This window comes from Colletes gigas, unplaced genomic scaffold (assembly GCF_013123115.1).
Source record: "Colletes gigas isolate AHSC1104 unplaced genomic scaffold, ASM1312311v1 Colletes_gigas_Sc00006, whole genome shotgun sequence".
NCBI classification, from domain to species: Eukaryota; Metazoa; Arthropoda; class Insecta; order Hymenoptera; family Colletidae; genus Colletes; species Colletes gigas.
The window spans coordinates 7,919,027-7,941,890 of NW_025106635.1; the positions used below are offsets into that span (position 1 = coordinate 7,919,027).

General features: G+C 36.4%; 2 protein-coding genes across 2 annotated transcripts; both read right to left on the reverse strand.

Annotated features, from left to right (window-relative positions):
• Nucleotides 1-783: 783 nt before the first annotated feature.
• Nucleotides 784-19,865, reverse strand: LOC122396004 (bumetanide-sensitive sodium-(potassium)-chloride cotransporter). Its single transcript, XM_043394062.1, has 18 exons — nucleotides 19,477-19,865; nucleotides 15,065-15,514; nucleotides 6,406-6,568; nucleotides 6,115-6,210; nucleotides 5,544-5,735; nucleotides 5,302-5,478; nucleotides 5,011-5,150; nucleotides 4,543-4,845; nucleotides 4,244-4,469; nucleotides 4,047-4,168; nucleotides 3,845-3,980; nucleotides 3,568-3,779; nucleotides 3,255-3,496; nucleotides 3,022-3,170; nucleotides 2,567-2,894; nucleotides 1,569-1,723; nucleotides 1,380-1,488; nucleotides 784-1,312 (listed from the first exon to the last, which is right to left on the reverse strand). Exons 2-18 carry the CDS (start codon nucleotides 15,329-15,331, stop codon nucleotides 1,177-1,179), a joined length of 3,153 nt encoding a protein of 1,050 aa, XP_043249997.1. The 5' UTR covers nucleotides 15,332-15,514; nucleotides 19,477-19,865; the 3' UTR covers nucleotides 784-1,176.
• Nucleotides 19,866-20,939: 1,074 nt separating this feature from the next.
• On the reverse strand, nucleotides 20,940-22,714 carry LOC122395789 (ubiquitin-like protein 7). The gene is made up of 4 exons (XM_043393646.1): nucleotides 22,323-22,714; nucleotides 21,913-22,118; nucleotides 21,700-21,836; nucleotides 20,940-21,626 (listed from the first exon to the last, which is right to left on the reverse strand). The coding sequence occupies exons 1-4, from the start codon at nucleotides 22,465-22,467 to the stop codon at nucleotides 21,029-21,031; spliced, it is 1,086 nt and encodes a 361-aa protein (XP_043249581.1). The 5' UTR covers nucleotides 22,468-22,714; the 3' UTR covers nucleotides 20,940-21,028.
• Between the last annotated feature and the right edge of the window lie 150 nt (nucleotides 22,715-22,864).

Consider the following 22,864-nt stretch of genomic DNA (forward strand, 5'->3'; position numbering starts at 1 on the left):
TATTGTTTAAAGTCATAACAATATTTTTAAGTAATTTTATTATAGTTTTATACATTTTGATATGCATGTTTTCGCGTTAATTCAAGCGTTCCTTTAGTTTCTGTAATTTTTTGACCTATTTTCTAATATGAAAGTATGTTAAGAATACAGCGATATGGCACATATTTCACAATTTGTAGCATTAGATTTAGCGTCATTCTGTGTAATTCTTTTGCAATTTCTCCAAAATGTATAAGGCTACGAAGTTGTAAACAAAATAAAAGATATATGCTAGACGTTATAGTCTAGTTTTTACCACTTGACTCTCCCTACCTATATAAATGGAAGAACGTGTGTAAAAACATTCAATGTTAACTTAATTACTAAAATAATTAATTTATTTAAAAACGTTCTCACAAAACACTCACGATGCTTTATATGAATGACTTAATATAGTAACTATAATGTAATCAAAATTTAAACTTTTGTACATACTTTTACTGTTTAATACAAATACATACCAGTATTTCATTTTAATATTAAACCTGGGACTAGTATTTTTTTTTTTTTGTTTTTCTTCCCTTTTTTAATTTTTCATAGCAAGAATATTCACATTTGCTTAAAATTATTCAAAGTATTTTCGTTAAAAATATTTTACATGAAGTGAAATGATTGTCGATCATATAGTCATATAAATTTAAATATCGTAAAATTATCGAGTCATGTTATTTAAATTTTAAATAATTGTAAGCAAATATGCAGAACATATTATTGGTGATCATCAAATTACATGGCTGACACGGTCGTTTATTTTAAGTATTTAAGAAGATATAATTACTTTTTATATTTGGTGGATGGAAAACGTTATTTCGAAATTTAGGAACAATTGTTGTAGCAAACGTGTGTTTAAAAAAAAACACACATCCTTGGACTTTTATTGTTTTTCAAATATATTCGGGAATTGGTCCTTGGTAAACACACGCTCTTGAATAATCATTCAAACGTGTGCTTTTTATATATATAAAGGCACGTGTTTATTGTTGTATATCACCAACTTAATTTTTTCTATTTTTATTGAGTCGTTTCTTAATGCATCTATAGTGTTTAAGTCATTATTGATAGAACACTTTAACTAATTTCGATAATCATCGGTTTCATTATATACAAGTCTCCTTATTATTACCTTCTTTTGCGTCATTAAGAGTAAAAAGTTAAAACGGAAGTGTGGTTCCCTCGTACGAGTAAAAATGGCGGCATATCGCGTGTTAGAGTCTCTAGCCAAGCCATGTACAGTGCTGCTGATACAGCCCCCTTTCGAGGCATTGGTAGTGTCCTGAAACATATACAATAAATTCATAAATATTTTAACAATAAAAATCTAAGAATCCATCGTCACTTACATAACAACTAAATTAGCTTCCATCGAATTTTCAAGTAACAATTCTCGTAAACGTAAATGCCTATTTGTTTTCTCTTTCATAGCAAGCAGTTCGGAATCTTTAATGACATCTGAAAGAAATGCAAATAAATGGTAAATTACGTACGATATTGATTACGGAACTAATGTAATATTATTTAAATAGTTATACCCTCGTCTGTCGCTTTAGGGTCATCTGTTTGTTGAAAATTTGTTATTAACAAATCGAAGAAACTTTTCGTGTTCTCTTGTGCCGGTTTCGAAATGTCCGATATAACTTTCAAATCAGAGTAATCGATCCGGAATTTCGATAATAGACTTGCCATACTAGAAGATATAATTGCGATATTAATAATTTGTTCAATCTATCCTTGTCTGTGATGGTATACAGGGTGTTCGGTACCCCTGGGAAAAATTTTTATGGGAGATTCTAGAGGCCAAAATAAGACGAAAATCAAGAATACCAATTTGTTGATGGAGGCTTTGTTAAAAAGTTATTAACGTTCAAAGTTCCGCCCTTCTCGAATTTTTTTCTAGAAAGTGGGTAGGATTTCGGGGGTATGTCTATTCACCAAAAATGATTGTAATTGTCCCCCGCAACCGAAAACAATTTTTCCAGAAAGATTTGAAATTTTTTTTTCCGTCGAAGAATTTCACAGCTTCTCGAATTTTTTTCTAGAAAGTGGGTAGGATTTCGGGGGTATGTGTAATGACCAAAAATTATTGTAATCGACCCTCGCAACCGAAAATAATTTTTCCAGAAAGATTTGAAATTTTTTTTTTCCGTCGAAAAATTTCACACCTTCTCGAATTTTTTTCTAGAAAGTGGGTAGGATTTCGGGGCTATGTCTATTCACCAAAAATGATTGTAATTGTCCCCCGCAACCGAAGATAATTTTTCCAGAACGATTTGAAATTTTTTTTTTCGTTGAAAAAAGGCACCTAATTAGATTTTCGGTAAGGAATTTTTTTCTCGAAAGTGCGTAGGATTTCGAGGATATTTGTAATGACCAAAAATGATTATAACTGACCCCCGCAACCGAAAATAATTTTTCCAGAATGATTAAAAATTTTTGAATTTAATTGTTAATAACTTTTTAACGCCTTTAGAATCCCTCATTAAAATTTCTCCCAGTGTTGGCCTAACACCTTGTATGTTTCATTACTTACTTTCTTTGTTCGTATTCTAGTTCAGAGTGTTTATTTGCGAGCGCGAAAACTCTCAATTTACTATTCGACCAATTGCGCCTTATACTGATAATGTATGGCAACAAAAGCGTTAAACCGCCATCATCGTATAACCACCATACGTCGATCGTGCCTCTTTTCTGTTTACGTTGAAATTTTGTTACAGCGTTAAGTATATCGTTCGCTATCGGTATGATATTTTGTCGATTCTCGCGTTGATCCTCCGCTGTTGGATTAGGGTACTCGTTGATCATCTTGGAACGTCTTGGTGCCGGGCTGCCAGGAATCGAAATGTCCGATGTGCTGCTAGCTGCGCAAATAAATATCAATTACCAGTGACTAGTCGCGATAACGATAAACTCCAGCGAAATTTCAATCATTTACATTTAATTTCGTTTTATTCAAATGCAAAAAGATGTCACAAACAGTTTTCAAACCTTGACTAAGCTGAGAGAAACTTTGATTTCCTGGCAGCGAGATCGGCATACTTTTTTTTTGCTCTTCAATGTCTCCTATAACCGCACTGTAATCTAAACCTTCGCTTATTCGTAGGAGCGCTACTGCTATGTGCATATCCAAGGCTTTACTGTATAAAAAAAAACGAAATGTTCATCTTCGCGAATAGGAGCAGGATAATTTATGCTAATTTATACTAAGCAAAGGTACATACTGCATCACGTTAAAGTACATATTCAAATTTTTCCGTGGACACGTTATCCAATCTTGCTTGTAGCCCATTAACAAAATATTGGGCTTCATTTTTCCCAAACCTGCAGCTTGCAAAAGGGAAGTAGCACCATCCTGAAAACTCGCCCCATCCACCAAAGAATAAAATGCTTTAATTTTATTTGCTCTGAACCAAGAGGTGCAATTTATGACCATGGAATTGCGCGTTTTATACGATATCGGCGTCTGAAACCAAAGAAAATTCGTTGAGCTTCGTGTAACTGTAATTTTTTTTAAATAATCGATACGAATCATACCTCGATAATATGACCACAAATAAATAAGCTATTATTCTTGGTAATGTGATGCGCAAAATCGACGAGCGACGACCTCGTGCTTGGGCTACCAGTGAGCACCAAGAGCTGGGGCCTGTAATTTTTAACGTGTTCTTCGACTCTGTCTAATTGTTGGACAGCGGTTAAAGCGTTAGTGTATGTTTGGGCCTGTGTAGTCGAACCCCAATTTACATCTAAAAACATATCATTTTCATGCACCTTACGGAACATCAAACACATACAATATGTAAATCATTACCTGGTTTCCTATACGAGACTACTAGGTAAAGTGCTAAAACTACGCATAAAGTGATTAAAGCTGTCCACCATGAGATCAGAAACATCACAGAGATACAGAGAATAGCACCAGCGAGGCTCAGCCACATATTATAATACTAAAACCAGAGAAAGTCGTTGTCAGCGTGATTATTTTTATTAAAAAAAAAAGAAACTATATTTACCTTAAACGTTGGTCGCCAACCGATCGGTTTGGCCAGCGAGGCATGAAAGGTGCTGAAGTTAATGAGAGTGTAGGCAGCCAAAAAGAAATTCGAGATCAAAGGTGCTATGGCGTTTAATTCCCCTAAAACGGAAGTCATGTTTATACGTTGAGAAACTATTTAACCAACGAAATGAAGAAAAGAATCGTGACGTTTACCGATTAAAATAAAACCAACGGCGATAACGAACGTAAGGATGTAGCCACGAATCGGTTCTTTGTCTTTTTCACCGCTGAACCATGCTATCCCAGGGTATAGTTTATCGAGACAGAGTGCTTGAAACACTTTAGGCGCCGATACCAACGACGCCAAAGCACTTGACAGTGTGGCTGCAAAGCAGCCGGCATAAATAATTGGGCCAAACACAGAAACCAGTTCGATCACCTAAACAATTATCAAGGAATATTTATTAAGTATAATAACGCGTTTATTCCTTATAAGATGTCGCAAGAAATACCTGAAAACTGTTGTGGCTACCATAAGGACAACTGCCAGTACAATTAAATTTCGTACCGTACATGCTCCAAACAATTTCGCTCGTATTTACAATGGCAATCGTGCTACTTTCTGTGGTCTCGTTACTTGCGTTGAATGGAGATATGGTAGTGTACGAACTATTGAAAACGTTCGACAAATCGTTAACGTCGCCCGAGGCGTCTCGCATAACCGATCCCCCTACCATAAGTGCCATAAGAAAATAAGAAATTGTCGTCAAGAGAATCGCCAGTAACGTTCCCTTGGGGATAGCTGTTTGCGGATCCTGTTAAAAAATCGAAACGAATCGGATGAGCGAAAGTATACATCGAGGCCTGTTTTAAACGATCCGTGCAGTACACAATAATTACTTGATCTTAAACGTTAATCGCGCGTAATCTTAATAATAACAGTGTCAAGATATACCCTATAGTCGAAAGGACTAAATCACCTTCAAATCACCGGATATATTCGCACCTGCCAGGATACCTGTTGCCGCTGGGAAAAAGATAGCCAAGACTGAAAAGAAACTATGCTCCACCCCTTCGAAGTATCTATAGTCCGGATAAAAGTTCTCCGTGAATAGATCGGCTGCAAACATCGAAGGAAATACGGTAGAAATTTTGTTGGAGTTGCAGTCCATGCGAAAAATATAAAATTGTGATGGTCGAATCAAAGCAAAGATATCATTACATCACAGAGTGATTCATTGGCGCGTGTGTATGATTATCACAGCCATTACCATTGTATCCTATAAATCCTTTCGCTCTTTCCTGGTCGTCTTTGGGGCCAATAAAAGTGCCGATCATGAAATCGACAATAGCTACCAGGAGTATAACGAGCAAACCAATCTGAGCTTTTGCCTCCCACTCCAAACCGATCATCACGATCACCAGAAGCAGAACTATCGTGACGCAACCTGTTGGAAGAAAACAATGAAAACCCCGTACACCCGGGCAATGCACGATTTTTCTATATATTGACCTATGATTCTGATATCCGTGTTATCGCAATCGACGATGCAGATCCCGTTCGCTTTCAGACAATCGACCATGCTTTCGCAAAAGCCTACTACGTACATGGAGCAAGCGACCGCGTTCGCCAGCGAGAATATTAGCCCTATGGCTCCTCCGAATTCTGGTCCCAGCGATCTGGAAATCATGTAATACGTGCCACCTGCGGGAAACGTTTAATTAATTCCCATCGATCTGGCCCGTAACGACGCGAGTTCATTAGAGTCGGTCCAAACTCATTTGGTCGCTCAAGGCCATCACCCTGACCGTGAATCCGTGCCAGACGCGAACCTCTGCTCTCACACGACGACAGAACGCGTGTGAGTGTGCAGATTTGCGCAAGACTCCAGACACGGTAGTGGGGGACAGCTCTTCAGTGACCCTGAAAGACCAATTGATTCTGTTCCGACTGCAATCCGCCATGCTCGTCGAACGACCAACGCGAACTTAAAAATTAAAATTAAAAAAAAATAAAAAAAAAAAATGTTTTATTCGAAATTATCAAATTGCTCCCTCGAAGCAAACGATTCGGTGTTATTTACCTCCTTTGATGAGTCCGTTTGTGCTAATCGCCGACATCGACAGCGATGTTATTGTAGTCACTGCTGTCGTTGTGAAAATCAATAAAATAGCTTGCCCTAAAACCACCCGGGGGGGGGGGAAAAAAATGATGAATTATTAATTTATTAGTCGATCGCGTTCAATTTACCAATGAATCTTTCCCGGTATTCGTGCGTTGGGACTGTTTCGTTCGCTTATGGCGCCCAGGCACGAATAGAGAAACGATTCGTAAAATGATCTCGGAATTAATTGCGAAGGGAATTAGAATTTACCTATACCCGCCTGCGCAACGACCCACGAGAGCCGCAGAAACAGCATCACCCCCCAAATATTGAGAAGACATCTCAGCAGTACACCCTGTATCCATCCGAATTTGAATCCTGACGTCGGCGGCTTCACGTGTTGTGCTATGGGCAACGTGTGCGAGCCTGAGCTCTGGAATAACCAATTGAAAAAGACTAATTGTATTTTCTGATGTTTTACTTGCTGCTACTTTCGTAATCGTAAACTTAAAGACATACAAATGAACGCGTTTTAGGCTACGTAGATGACTCGCGACACTGGTCAGAAGCAACATTTGTTTAATTTGGTACGTTCCAAATTTTCTGGAGAAAATTATTAAACATATTTCAAACGTTGCAGATGTATTCATCTATGTTCAGCAGAATGCTGTTAAAACTTACAAATTCGTAGACTCATGATTAAATGTGTCGATCGATTCTATTTTCACCTGATTAAACTTATAATTTACTTTACTAAAATGTGCAAGTAAATTATTGAATAATAAAAGAAAAATTTAATTTTTAAATTTACTGAAATTTCTTCGAATTTCGAACGATTTTATCATTTGTTCGTCGTTTTAAAAAGTTAATAGATCGACTCTATTTTCACCTCATTAAACTTACAATTTATTTTACTAAAATGTGCAAGTAAATTATTGAATAATAAAAGAAAAATTAAATTTTTAAATTTACTGAAATTTCTTCGAATTTCGAACGATTTTATCATTTGTTCGTCGTTTTAAAAAGTTAATAGATCGACTCTATTTTCACCTCATTAAACTTACAATTTATTTTATTAACATGTGCAAGTAAATTATTGAATAATAAAAGAAAAATTAAATTTTTAAATTTACTAATTTTTTCTTCGAATTTCGAACGATTATATCATTTGTTCGTCGTTTTAAAAAGCAACTAGCCACGAAAGAATCTATTTTATATGCAAGTATATATTTACTAATTTTTTCTTCGAATTTCGAACGATTTCATCATTTGTAAGCGTATGTTTTCATTTTGTTCGTCGTCTTAAAAAACAAATGGCGACGAAAGAATGTACGCGTTCCGTGAACAGATTGTGAGATTGAAAGTGTTCCGTGACTAAAAGAGATTGGTAAACGCTGATCTAGACCATTCAAGTTCAAACTAAATCATTGTTCCAGATACACGCCGCAGCTAGGAAAGCTCGTTACGATTATGTATAAACTTTCGTCCGGTTGGCGATGATTCGGATAAACAAGTATTTATAGAATTAAACTGCAGAACTTCCCGAGAGATCTGCAGATCTCTCTACGTAAGCGTTACGCGTAAATTGAGATTTAGAGGTGGTTATCGGCATTGAAGGTGATTCGTCTAGAGGAAGGGTCGCCAGTCGACCAATGAAGACTAACGATTTACGTAACAATGCCTCACATGTCGTACATTACACGTCGCCCAATGTTGAGATACTTTTTAGGAATTCGACTTGGAAATCTCGCGGGATCGCGACCAAACACGACGCAATCGACACGATAGTTGAATTTTATAAGGGAAATGCTTTCCTCTTACACGGAAAAACAGAAAAAACGAACGCCAAGGAACCACCAAATTGCAGCGGGAAAAAATTGGAATAAAAATTAAAATTCACGGAAGTAATGGTAGTAGTTTAGATAAAAAGTATTTCAATTAAGATCACGATCGATAGAATATTGATAGCTTTAACGTTTTCAGTGTCAAGGTTCGCGCGAGAGTTAAGCAACGTTCAGCGAGTCAACATGGATCTTAAATACGCATTGGATCTTGACCAAACAAACGTTTCTGGAAGCCTTAGAAACGATCGAACGTGTAGAAAATAATCGGATCACGCTCTCACAGAAGTCATGGTGAAGTCATCGAGATTAGGGGTACGAGAATCGTTCGTATAAAATTCAGGTAATCTCAAGGTCGATTCTCCAAAGCTTTCGATAAACTGGAAACGCGATTTCTCTCGCAGGAAAGAATATCCGGTCCCTTTGATCAACGAAAACTGCATTTACAGAAGAGGAGCACGACCGTCAGGCGGTTCAAGGGTACGCAAGCCTTCTCAACTGGCTTATAACTCTTAGAGAGACGATTATTTCATCCCATTATTCCCCGTTATATCCTCGAATATCGTGCCTTGGACTCCGCTATAATTGCGAAATTATTCTTACACGTCTGCGCGGAGCAGATCTCGCGGCAGCTTACCCTCCGTGGAAAGGAAACTCATCGACGTTTTGCAAATTTAACAATAATTTAACAGAAATACAATAGAACATAGATTACTGTACTACACGGTAGATTTTTGCTCGCTAAAAACAAATCTGACCGTGCAAATGGCGAGAAAATCCATGAAACGTGCAACGCGATTTTCTTGTAATCGATGTTCCCGTGTCTCGACGAAACTTTTTATCCGTTTTATTATTTTCACCGTCGCCGAGGAAACTTATATGCTAATTATGTATACGTGTTTTGCAACGATGTAACCAGGCACTAATTAGTAATATAATGTCACGCGTAGGTATCTCTAGAAGCGTAAACAACAATTTAATGAGAAAAATTTCTCAGATTCCTTGAACATCTTCCCTCGACCAGAAGCGCGTCGTATAATAAATTCTCGAGACGAAGAAATTTACAATCCGTTGTACGGAGAAATAGTTCAGATGCTGAACTAGTAAAATTTATTTTAAAAAAATGACATCGCGTTTTTAATACGCGTATTTCTCACAAAATTGATGTCTGCGTTCTATTGTACGGATACGATCGTTTGGGATATTTTGTACCGTTTGCAAATCAGCGCACTGCAGACTCGTGAACTCTCACGAGACTCTCGTACGCTGCTGTGGATCATACGTCGGATGTGATCCACGAATGCACGTATGTAAGTACATGCGACGGCGTAAGTGAATTACGAGCGCGTTGCATGAAAGAAAAGAACGGCGAGGAAAGGAGCGCTTCTCACGCACTGTTACACGCGCTCGTGTGAGCACCAACACGTAGACAGAATACGTGGTATAATAGTCAAATAATAACAAACGCTTATCCCTCGACTCGTAATGTATTCGGAGCACGCGTTTTACTGGTCCTATTGACACTCTCGTTGAGCCACGCATGAGCCACAATTCGGATTTGCGATTCATATTTCGATTTTCGCGAGCCCGTTTACTCAGTTTTGATCGATCGATTTTTATCATTGGACCCGTGCAATCGAAGCAAATTGCGTTTCGTCAAGTCTCTCTTTTCTCAACGCGTTCTTCGTCGCCAAGGGCATTTTCCATGGTCTGACTCTCGCATCGACGTAGGCGATTTCCATTATTAAGAAGGAAAATTGAACATAACAGCGTGAGCTGAATAAAATGTCGCAAACTGTACCGTACGAAACCCCTGCAAACTATCATTTTTATACAAGAGGACTGTTTATTTCAATTTTTCATCGTGATAGAATATACAATATAAGCTACAAAAGCTAACTAAAGGGACTTAATATATAATATAATCGAAATATTCAGTTGTTCGTCGGCACATTTGATTTTTTTATCAATTATATAGATGTACACGTCTTCGAAAATATCCGAGCAACAGGATTTATTTGAGTTTCTAGAATCGACGGAGTTTTAGACGTTCGAAGAGAACAGTGTCGGGCTAGCAACGAACCATAGGTACATTTTCCCCAAAATTTTACTCGACGTCCATTGTTGGTGGCTTCTGGTTTAGAAATAGGGTCCTACCAGACCCCTCTGGCCCTTCCAGGTATATTCTATTATATTTTTCCACTCCAAAACGCATACATTCAAACCGAATAACAATTGGGACTGCTTCATTGTTCGATAAGTAGTTCAACGAATAAGGTTCCACAGCTCGATAAATCGTCGATAATTTGAAAAATAAACAACAGTTAACTAGAACCTGTGCAAACTATTTGGCCCCTATAACTTGAATTTATATAAATTGACTTTTATCGCTCGACCATAATATGCTTGCTATACATATAGGCAATTGTCAGTTGATAATTTTTTTTTTCGTTCGTGTTGCTATCGCGTGGCTTAGGTTGGAAGGACGGCTTAGTATTCAATTCCCGTTTCGATGGGATTTAATCTCCGATCGTGTCGTTGTAAATTATCTACTTTACTCTTTCGCGAGCAGATAAGATACTCTTACGCGTAAGGCGCAAAAAACGAATGAAATTGCAGAGTTTTATCAAATAAATGTATCGACACCAACGCTATATGCGTTTGGAAACATCGAAGAGCGCTCGAAAATTCTTATAAAACCGAAAGGTAATAAATAATCTCGATGGATCGTGTTTTATTTTCGTTATTCGATGTAAAACCACCAAACGGAGGACTCCAAAGAGAGATTCAGTGCCCTCGTGTGTGCTCAGTGGCCGTGAGCGAGGCAACCACTTCGTACGAAGCAGCCCCTATAATGGTTATAATGGACGGCCGCAACATATTCGCCTCGAGGAACTGTTGCATTGGTAAGGAGAGAGAATAAGTTACTAATAAATTGCATAATGCAACTAAGTAGCGAGGCTCAATCTTGTACAGCCACTAATGCAAAGCGTAGACTCGTGACTCTGTCTTCGGTACGGTCGCGAAAGGGATTAATAAGATCCTCGTCCATTTTGAAAACTTATAAAAACTCAGAACGGACCAAAAGGAAGAAAATCTTTAACGCAGTTTTATTCCTACACGTTTATAGAACAGAAACAAATTGATATCTAAACTGTTAGAAATCGGGGAATCGTGTTTCGAGTTGTGGAGGTCAATTTCTATAAACTCGAGTTGACCAAGTAGTTAACTTTAAACAACTAAATATGTATCGGTTGTATTTTACGATGTCAAAGGTCTTCGTAACCGTGATGTCCAACACAATAGTTTCTCCTGTATGTTTCATAAATAATTATTCTTTTTGGGTTTCTTGCGACCAATCGAAGTTTCCGTTTCTTTTGTAAACCAAATACAGGTTCCCTCCTTTCAGAGTTTCCATGCAATAATAATACTCAGAACTTTGGTAACATGTGGGGGACCGATTTTGGCGACATGTGGTCGATCGATGGTTTCCAACTTTAAAATATCCTTTCTCACCGAGGGAAACAGACATGCACAGTGATGATCGCTAAAGAAGAATTCATTTCTTTCATTTCGTCTGAGATAAATATAACAATCTTAACAAGTTTATTTTTAAAAACAGCATAGAAGTATAAAAAGAACTTTCTTCGACTATGATAGCAATTCATTGGAATTATGATTCAGTTCAGTGCCCCGCGAGTGCCTATACATTTACTTTTATATGATCGTTATCGAATCTACTTCTTTCTCATCCTTCGATTTCCTATTTTATCCGAATCGTAAATTGTTTACGTAACAGCTCTCGAGCATAACGTTTTCCTAACTGTAACCGTGGCACCTCGACTTAGGCCACGGGTCAAGGGGACCACCTTTGTAGAATTATTCAACCAGTTGGTAAACATTTATATTACAATGCCTGTCAATAGTATAGTTGCGTATCCTAACATATATTTATTCAAATTTGTTTAACACCGGCGCGATTCATAATTCATCGCTAGCCAAGAATGTTGGCTGTGCCCGATACCAACTTCTCGAACAAATATTTCAGCGGATGAGACAGACTTGTGGCATTTATGATTGTTCAAGTGATGCTTTAATTGTCCAACCGAACGTGGGGGTCTCTATTTGAGTCTGTTATAAACCGTGAATTTTCGCTAAATTAAACTTAATTCTCCCGAGATATTCTAAGATCTTGATACGTGGTTTTCCCGTCCTATAAAAATTCTACATAACTATGCAAATTAGTTAAGATTATAAATTCAGTGCTTCTTTTATTATCTATAAATTTTAATTTTTCGTTTTGCAAATAAAAATTTACTTTTGCTTTTTTTTCAGATGAACGGAGAAAGAGTTAGGAAAGATGTGCACTTGATTAGTTTGGTTAATTGCTGGAGATAACGATCGTAACGGTTACGCAACTTATTAGAACCGGCGTATAGTTAGAAATGAAACTTGCTTATTTTAATGAAATTCATTTGCGACACTAGCGTGTCACACGTAACCACTTGCACAATACTTGCTCGTGCTATGTGACACCTTTACGAATTTTCTTCAAACAAGATTCCCCGCGACCGTGCTAACGGAAAGTTTTTTATTTCGTCGTGTGAAACGTGTCCGTCCCATTTCCCTCCGAACGTGGACGACCTTTCGTTCAGCGGCGGTTAACTTGTGTGAATGTAACTTGATGAACAGCTTTTGGAGTCGATCGATTCGATACGAACAGTTTGAGACAGCTTTCTACGTTGGCATTGTGGGCATTACGAGCAACAGTGAATCATATGTGGACACTAGGAACATTTGTAAGGAATTATAAATAGTAGATATGGCGATTGAAACAGTAAAGTCACGTGCACGTGACAGTGGCTGCCAAAGTGTTGTGTAGTCGATGTTCAAAGAAATTCGAAAGGCTTAGGGATAGGAGAGGGTGAAATGTGTGAAAGTATATGTTTCAACTTTCTTTTGCACGATTTGAAGTATAGTTATATTTATTGATACTTCAATTGTTCAAACACATTTATCGGCCAACCCTGGAAAAAATTTTAATGGAGGATTCTAGAGGCCAAAATAAGACGAAAGTCAAGAATACCAATTTGTTGATGGAGACTTCGTTAAAAAGTTATTAATGTTTAAAGTTTCGCACAAACTGAATTTTTTTCTCGAAAATGCGCAGGATTTCGGGGATATGTTTATTCACCAAAAATGATTGTAATTGACCCCCACAATCGAAAATAATTTTTCCAAAACGATTTGAAATTTTTTTTTCCGTCGAAAAATTTCACACCTTCTCGAATTTTTTTCTAGAAAGTGGGTAGGATTTCGGGAGTATGTCTATTCACCAAAAATGATTGTAATTGACCCCCGCAATCGAAAATAATTTTTCCAAAACGATTTGAAATTTTTTCTTCCCTCAAAAAATTTCACACCTTCTCGAATTTTTTTCTCGAAAGTGCGTATGATTTCGGGGGTATGTGTAATGACCAAAAATGATTGTAATTGACCCCCGCAACCGAAAATAATTTTTTCAAAACGATTTGAAATGTTTGAATTTAATTGTTAATAACTTTTTAACAAAGCCGCCATCGACAAATTTATATTCTTGATTTTCGTCTTATTTTGGCCTCTAGAATCTCCCATTAAAATTTTTCCCAGAAATTGGCCGAACACTCTGTATAATATAAAATTAATAATTTTAAGATTTCATAACACTTGGGGGTGGGGCATTGCATCTGCTGCTGATAAAAGTGATAAGTAATTGATGATAGTGTTGAGTAGATAATGAGTGAAATGAATAATCGTTGAGACTGGTGGGTAGCTAATGAGTAACTGTTGTAAGTGATATCTATTTATTTCTGAACCAATGATCGTTCAGCTGGGCCCACAATTAGCTCTCGTGGGATTTTCTAAAAATCGTATTCTATAAAAACATTTTATGGTGGCCGACAGTCGCCGTTGGGTCGAAACGGATAAAGCCGAGTCGGAGGATTCTTCAATTGGCGCAGATTAGCTGTTGTCAAACAGGAACAATAATGTTGGACCTCGGAGATACGAATTAGAGAACAATTCGAGCGTGAATAGTTTCGAAACATTCGTACGATGTAATTTAATTACAACTCCTCTAGTTTCTATCTATTAATTTTAATACCAGTTCGTGGAACGCGGTACTTCCTTCTTTGTGTCTTCTACGAATCGGGCTCGTTTCGATCAATTCATAGGCAGAATTAATACGATCACATTCACACGACTTTATTAGTTCTTCTCTATTTCTTAATTTCTGTGTTGGTAATTACATCTCAAATTAATTCAATATAAATTAAAGAATGAAAATTTTTGTTTAATTTTTGAATGTTTAATTAAGACTGAAATCAGGCACAATAAATATCGATTCGTAGAAATGGGTAAAATGTTATTCGAATAATACGTGAAAAATAAGAACATAGATTGATTCGTTAGCGACATTAATTGCACATTATAGAGATCAGTTTTGATTCATTTGAAGCAAGATATAATTCATTCTTTTGTCGATATCGTAGCTTCTGGTTCTACAATAAGTGGTGAACATAACTTCAAGTTTGTTATAACAATGCCTGGCAGTTAGCTGGGAAATACCATCCGCCAGAATAAACAAAGATCGCGCGATCAATCTTTCTGCAAAGTTTACGCGAAGCACTCGAGAAATTGTACCGATTTGGAATCCGGCAGTCATCTTCGATATTAAAGTGCATTTTGTAACAATGAAGCAATGGTTAATTATAAAGAAGCTGTTATACGGTGATCAAAAAGTGTAAATGATGCTTAACGGTATTAATCAGCTCGAAAACGTATAAATGATCAAAGAAATGGAAGAATAAAATTGCGATTGGGGGGTGAAGGAAATCGATGGTACGCGGTGGAAAAATGTCCGGTTCCCACAAAAATTACAGAAAGGAAACACGCGCGAGCGCGTCGCGTGCTCGAATAACTTTACAACCGTAAAGAATACCAAGCGCGTAACAACGTACACCGTCGCGAGCGTAATGAGTACGACTACCGACGCATCGTAAAACAAAGAACTAGTGGTCCTATTAATGGTCAAGTATCATCATCCTTACCTTGTTAAGCAGAGTGGGATTGTGAAGCTCGTCCAAGGATGGCCTGTGAGCAGCCTGGATGCTCATGATGTTCCTGTAATTGTCCAGCCTGGGCAGCGCCTCCCTGGTCATATGCCTGAGAGACTTCTTCGTCTCTTGTTCGCCAAGAAGACTCGCACGACTTTCGAGACTATCGACACGATTCACGTGGAACCTCGTTCTCCTCAGGGGATTCAGTTCCACCGTCTCGGGATCGATGTCTCCGCTGATACCGTTTTCGTGAGCCATTTTTTCGCTTTCCTTGGTCGCTTCCTCTGTTCTACTCAAACTATATCCCTCTATCCTTTCGTCGCTATTCCCAAGTTCGATCTGTCCGGGTGTAGTTTGTCGATCGAAAGAACTGCTCCGCAGACGATCAAAGGATCCGACGATTTCACCGATCTAACGATTACAGCCTCGGGCAGGAGCTTCCTGTTAACAATCGTTGTACGACGAAAGATGTTAATTAAACTGTAGGGTGCGGTTATTTGTTCCGGTGACAATAAGGAACAGAGATTACGAATCTTTGATACTTGGTAGAAAGGGCTTAAAGAGGCCCTTCCGTTTCTTCGAATATTGTTGACCTTGTTGAATTCTTTTTTTAGCAAACCTGACGTGAAATCACGTTAGTTCTCAACAAAAATCTTTATTTGACCTACGATGATATACAGGGTGTTCAGGTACCCCTGGGAAAAATTTTAATGGGGGATTCTAGAGGCCAAAATAAGACGAAAATCAAGAATAACAATTTGTTGATGGAGGCTTTGTTAAAAAAGTTATTAACGTTTAAAGTTCTGCCCTTACCGAATTTTTTTCTCGAAAATGTGCAGGATTTCAGGGGTATGCCTATTCACCAAAAATGATTGTAATTGACCCCTGAAGTTAAAAATAATTTTTTCAAAACGATTTGAAATTTTTTTTTTCCGTCAAAAAATTTCACATCTCGAATTATTTTCTCGAAAGTGGGTAGGATTTCGGGGGTATGTGCAATGACCAAAAATTATTGTAATTCACCCCCGCAACCGAAAATAATTTTTCCAAACTGATTTGAAATTTTTTTTTTTCGTCAAAAAATTTCACATCTCGAATTTTTTTCTCGAAAATGGGTAGGAATTCGAAGGTATGTCTATTCACCAAAAATGATTGTAATTGACCCCTGTAGTTAAAAATAATTTTTTCAAAACGATTTGAAATTTTTTTTTCCCGTCGAAAAATTTCACATCTCGAATTTTTTTCTAGAAAGTGGGTAGGATTTCGGGGGTATGTCTATTCACCAAAAATTATTGTAATTGACCCCCGCAACCGAAAATAATTTTTTTCCAAAACGATTTGAAATTTTTTTTTTTCGTTAAAATTTCACACCTTCTCGAATTTTTTTCTAGAAAATGGGTAGGTTTTCGGGGGTATGTCTATTCACAAAAAATGATTGTAATTGACCCCTGTAGTTAAAAATAATTTTTTCAGAACGATTTGAAATTTTTGAATTTAATTGTTAATAACTTTTTAACGAAGCCTCCATCAACAAATTGGTATTCTTGATTTGGCCTCTAGAATCCCCCATTAAAATTTTTCCCAGGGGTGGCCAAACACCCTGTATAAAGTATCCATTGTTTTCAATGCTAAGCAATATAGTTCATAAAAATCTCTCATTACTTTGTATATTGTTTTTCGTTTCAGAATAACAGTACAGCCTCCCATGCCTATACGCCAGTAATCTTCGAATGGCGGAGTAATCGGATAATTTGTATTCAGATATGGGAATCTCCACTGTACGTATCAATATTATCGAATATTTTCTACAATTGATTTATCCATGATACGAGACATAAAGATAAATCATTCGAAACACTGATAAAAATTCAACCTTTCTAGAATGAGCATGTTATATTCGCGACGTTTATGTAATCGAAGTAGTAAAGGAAGTCCCTGCATCGTCGATATCTCCCGTGATCGAATCGCCAAGAGTTCCGAACAAGTACGTGAAAGAATAATATAAATAGTTCTCTGCGCTATCTTTTCTCGACGATTACAGTCGAAATTGACGTTAGTGGACGTTGAAAGCAAAGTCAGCGGTCGTTCCATCCCCTATAACCGGTTCGTGTTGGAAAAGATCGGCGCCCGATGCCCTTGGCTCTCGAGTCACAATTAGTTAACAACTGCCGCGTAGGCTTGTCAATTATGAAATTACCCTTGTTTACAACACTCCACACATAATTACTGGCTCTCGACGGGTTAATGCATGGGTGATCCAGTTATCGAATTAATTGTTTCTCGTAACGCCGTAAAAAAAAAAAAGAAGATGCTTGAACGAACGAGAAACTTTATTTCTCTTCGCGAGAGCGAACGCAGAGATTCAAAGAATCAGATACTTAAAAGAAGAAACAATCTTTTTCATATGCACGATCATTTTATAAAAAATTAGTTGATCAAGTACAGTAAAATTATTATGAAATATCGTATTCGATAAAAAAATCAAATACGAAATTTCAAATGGCCAATAAAAATTAATTTAAATGTTGGTTTGTTTTAGTAACATTTAAGAAAATATTCGCTCGCTGGCACCAAAGATTACCTGTTCAACGGTGATAAAGAAAATATTTCAACCGTACCGCCAATTGACGATCGTTAAAAATAATTTTTTTCCTGTTTAATCGAAAATTGTTGTCTTCCTTTGCGGGCTTCTGCCGCGAGAAACGAACGGAAGTCATCGTACTCGTGTCTTTTAACTACTCTTTGCTTTGTCTAAAATAACACATTGTTTTGCAATTATAATTCCGTTTCTTCGACGATGAATTTTTATTCGTTTTCGTATCGATTGTTCATTATTTTATGAAACGATGAAATTTTCATGAGACTTCGGGAATAGCAAATAAATTCTCTATGAAATTCCTTATGGTGCTTTATATAATACTGTTGCTGGACCACGCCTACGTAATAGAACTTTTTATTAAAACTTTTGCTAGAAATATTGTTTCGTATATTGGGTACATAAAACACGTGCATGTATTTATGAATATTAATCAATATTCTTATTAATTTTATTTCGAATATTCGTTAACGTCGTCAGAACTGTATAGTTAGTAATTAATAAGTCGAAAGAATGTTTATTCTCGTATCTTCTATTATTTTTTTCGAACTTCATTACAGTATGCATTTACAAGTAATATTGTACATTTTTACGCGTTTTTAAAAGAGCTACTGCAAAATACACATTTTTATACTATTTCATTAGATGTTTGCATTTATTGGAAATTCTATTATTAAAATTCAAAATACTATATAATATTCTCTCTACTAAATAATTCTTTTTCAATAAACAAGCTGTGAATTTCAAAACGACATTGTGTACGTACGATATTCTAGAAAACTACTTGGACGCAACGCTATATAAAGTCTATCATCTCACGAACGCAACAAGCGAGTATATTTTAAAAGATATTGTTGCCTAGGAATGCAGCTGCCTCACCCATAGCTGGACTGGTCTAATAATTGAACAGATATTATACAGGGTTTTCGGCCACCCCTGGGAAAAATTTTAATGGGAGATTCTAGAGACCAAAATAAGACGAAAATCAAGAATACCAATTTTTTGATTGAGGCTTCATTAAAAAGTTATTAACAATTAAATTCAAACATTTCAAATCGTTCTGAAAAAATTATTTTTAACTAAGGGGATCATTTTCAATCATTTTTGGTCAAGAGACATACCCTCGAAATCCTACCCACTTTCGAGAAAAAAATTCGAAAAGGTGTGAAATTTTTCGATGAAAAACAAATTTCAAACCGTTCTGAAAAAATTATTTTTAATTAGGGGGATCATTTTCAATCATTTTTGGTCATTAGACATACCCTCGAATTTCTACCCACTTTCGAGAAAAAAATTCGAGAAGGTGTGAAATTTTTCAACAGAATTAAAAAATTTCAAATCGTTCTGAAAAAATTATTTTCGATTGCGCGGGCCAATTAAAATTATTTCCAGGGGTGGCCGAATACCCTGTATACTATTCGAATACTACAATTTGAGTATTCGAATAGAATTATTTCGACAATTACATACAACGAACATCCCTTAAAATGATAGAAATTATTAGTTTAGTTCCCGCTGGAAGAGTCTTTGCCACAGTTGTGAACATAGTGATTTAAAAAAAAAAAAGAGTGAACGCGTTAGTTTTTCTTTATCAAATTAGAAATGTAATATAGTAGGTAGTCAGTTCTAGTCTCGTTCCGGTCGTCGTGCTTTGCTACAAACGCGGACCTACGTTTCGTTACATTATTCTCGCACGAGGGGGAAGACCGGTATATGTATAGGTACATCGTCTTTATACGAGTCTTTCCCAACAAAAAACGCGTCGTATTCAACCGACGAAACAGAAAGAAAATATTTGATCCTTCACCTTTCCTCCCAGTCCCGTTTAAGGGTCCTTTCGAGTAGAACAGGGTTTCTGTAAGGTATCCGATTCCCCCATAACCTCACGCCATGAATATTCACGCCTCTCGAACTGTTTCACATCTGCCCGCGAGATGTATTTGACGACTCTAACAATCGAAGCTTTTCAAAAACATGTCCAACGGCATCTCGGGGCAACGTGGGATGAAAGCCGGTGCCTTCTCAGCCCGTTTCCACGATCGCACGATGGAAACGTGTCCCTTTTCACTGAACTCGCACTGAACGAGAATTTTCTTGGAGCCGGAGCACACTACTTACGCGTTCACAAGCACGTGTGACTCCTGTCATACGTACTCGTGCGATTTCAGAGACTCGCCACTGCTTGACGCGTCCAGTCGTCACTATATCCCGTGTACTACTGACGGAACGTCGCACGAATCATAATTCCCTTTTGCTTGAGCGCGCGTACACGGCCGCGCGCGCATCATGTAATCCGATAAATGGATGTTGACCGCGTAAGGGGAAAATCACCAATTCCGCTATACCTTCTACTTTAAACGATCTACAGACTATCGATATTTGCAAGATGTATGTTTGTAAATTCGATCAACCGTCTTTTCCACAAGAAAGAGAATCGATCAAAACCGTGAATAAATCTCCAATAATCCTCCAAACGTATGGGGCTACTTGCGGCATCATCTTGGTTTCGCGCGCCATGGCACTTGACAGCTGCGCGAAATAGATGCGCAGGAATATTTTAAATAACAGACGATTTAACCCTCTATAAAACAAATTATATTTGGTTCTGAAACAAATTATACGATCGAACACTAATAAAGCACTGCAGTGTAAAGTGCGCCTATACAAAGTTACTATTCGTATGCAACCGTATACATGTTAAACAATAAAATAATTATATTATTCTTATTTCATTACGACCCAATATAGTGGCACGTATCAAAATTAATTCTACAAACATAATGAAATATATTTAATAAATGATATTTTGAATTTTACATATTTCGAAGACATCATTGTTATTTCATTTTTACGCGTATTAAAGCTGCGTACCTATTATACATATCGCGCAACTATAAAGCGCCTAGACGCGAAACCACAGTGCGTATTATGAAAGAGGAGGACAGATTACAACAAGCGAAGTTGTTCGTAACTTTCCCTTTACGCGACCAAAATTGTGTCACTAAGTGTTGTTAATTATGTAATTTTATTGTTTTTACTATGTATATACTTCATATACATCAACAGAATTGTATAAAATATATTTTTTAATATTAAAAGTATATAAACAACTGTAAACGATTTTTTTTTTTAATTTAATACAAAAATTATATTAAATATTATTACTTTTGGAATTTGATGACTAAGCATGTTTGCAAAATGCTTTTAGAATTGGCAAAAAACAAACAGAATTAAAAATTTCTTCAATGCATTAAACAAATTTGTCACTTATTTATCTTTATATAGCAGACATAAATTAATTCGTAAAAATAAAACATGTAATTGCGAATTTTGTTATGTCTAAATGCTATTTTAATAAACTAATTATTACTAAAACCATTGAACACAAGTTCAATTGCTGCTTGAACATCACCGTTCGTAAATTGCAATGCCTGAATATTCAATGTATCATTTTGCAGTCCGATTTCGTGCATCTGTGCTAACTGTCTTTGCAAGTCTGTAAATTGCGGTAAAACGGGTGGTAAAATTGGTGGCAATATAGGATCACTGATTAAACCTGGTGTTGCTGCAGAAGCTTGTTGCATAGCTTGCGTGAACATTTCGGTAGTTATTACTCCAGCATTTGTACCACCACCTGAAGTAGAGGAGGAAGAATTGGAAAGGGGAAAACGTCTAACTCTTGCTCTGGAAACCGCTGCTGCAAGTTCTGCAGCAATGATTGTAGCATTTGTTGAATTAGTGTTCAAATTTGGTGGCTGCGTAGAATCTGAGGATTGAGAAGAATCTCCAGCCATTTCTTCATCGCTCAAATTATCTAAATTATACGAGTAAGTAGCAGGTTGTGAGTTGGATACTGAATTGTTGGAGTTAACGGTTGCATTGTTGTGTGCCTCTTCGTGAACAGCAACAGCTATATTATGCACAGCTTCTACTAAAAGTGGATGTACCTCTGCAAACCTATTCATGTAAACAATATACAACTTAATTATAAATGATATTAATTGCAATACATATATAAAATAATATTTACCTTCTAACAGTATCTACATCGGTAAAGTGTGCCATTAAGTCAGCATTTTGTAATATAGCAATTGCTATTGTGTCTTCGTGTAATCCAGGAAACGATGAAATAATATTGCTTAAAACTTCTGGCTTTTTGCTAAAACGCTAAAATTAATAAATATAGTTTATGATACATGTTATACATGTTTTACATGTTATAAAAAATAAATATGACATTTACATGCAAAGTACTCTGGAGTACAGGATTATCTGTAATAGACTTAAATGCAGATACAAGCTGTAAAATGCTATCCTCTGATATATATTTAGGTACTGTTGATGTCTCTGTTTCCTTCTTTTTTAAAACATGTACCACTGCACCACCTTTTAAACCATAAGATTCTAGAGTTAGGTCATCTTCAAGGATGCTCCCACAATAAATCAGTTCTGGAAAAGTAAAAGAAATTACGAATATTAGACTATAATTCAATAATTATTTTTATTCAAATTATAGTTAGTATTATACTGTAAACGAAATTACGATAACTTTATATCATAAGTTGTTTATGTATTAGAAAACTCGAGGGTTATGTATAAAATAGTAAAAATCAAAACAAAGGATAAAAACTGAAAAGTAAAATGTCATTTTACCAAACGATTCTCTTGTTAGGTTAACCCTTCCAGCTATCTCACATTTCAGCTCCTTAACTTTATTTTTAAAACTAACATCATTTAATTTAATCGTGGTAAATGTTTCAGGGTCTAAATATAAGCCTAAAAATAATTCTGAAGTCATTATTATCAGTGAAGAATCCTATTTTAAATCACAAAAGATACACTTCGCAATCGATATACTCTTCGATTTTACGAAATCATCGACTTCACTGAACTTTACATGACGCGTATTATCTTCAACCACTGTTTTCAAGTATTTATGTAATGTTTTGTAGTCGACTACTATGGTGAACATTCAGCGTTCAAAAACTTTAAATCATATTTGTTTCATTATTATTAACGTTACGCTATTGTAAATAAACTTTCAACAATATAACGTATAGTGTAAAGTAAAATGGCGCTTATTACAAGAATGCTCCTAAATTCAAAGAATTAAGAATCAAATAAAAACTCTGTTAATCATAAAGTCGCCAATTTATTGTTTTTACTGTACAGTGGATTTCAAATTATTAATTATT

Bases quoted from the DNA above. Each gene is read 5' to 3' on its own strand.
- LOC122396004 (XM_043394062.1), bottom strand. From the start codon at position 15,331: ATGGCTCACGAAAACGGTATCAGCGGAGACATCGATCCCGAGACGGTG. The intron at 2,895-3,021 runs GTTTGAAAACTG...TTATTTGCGCAG, and splicing joins TTTCTCTCAGCTTAGTCAAG to CTAGCAGCACATCGGACATT. The intron at 1,313-1,379 runs GTAAGTGACGAT...TATATGTTTCAG, and splicing joins GAAGCTAATTTAGTTGTTAT to GACACTACCAATGCCTCGAA.
- LOC122395789 (XM_043393646.1), bottom strand. From the start codon at position 22,467: ATGACTTCAGAATTATTTTTAGGCTTATATTTAGACCCTGAAACATTT. The intron at 22,119-22,322 runs GTAAAATGACAT...TTACTTTTCCAG, and splicing joins CCTAACAAGAGAATCGTTTG to AACTGATTTATTGTGGGAGC. The intron at 21,837-21,912 runs GTAAATGTCATA...TATTAATTTTAG, and splicing joins TACTCCAGAGTACTTTGCAT to CGTTTTAGCAAAAAGCCAGA.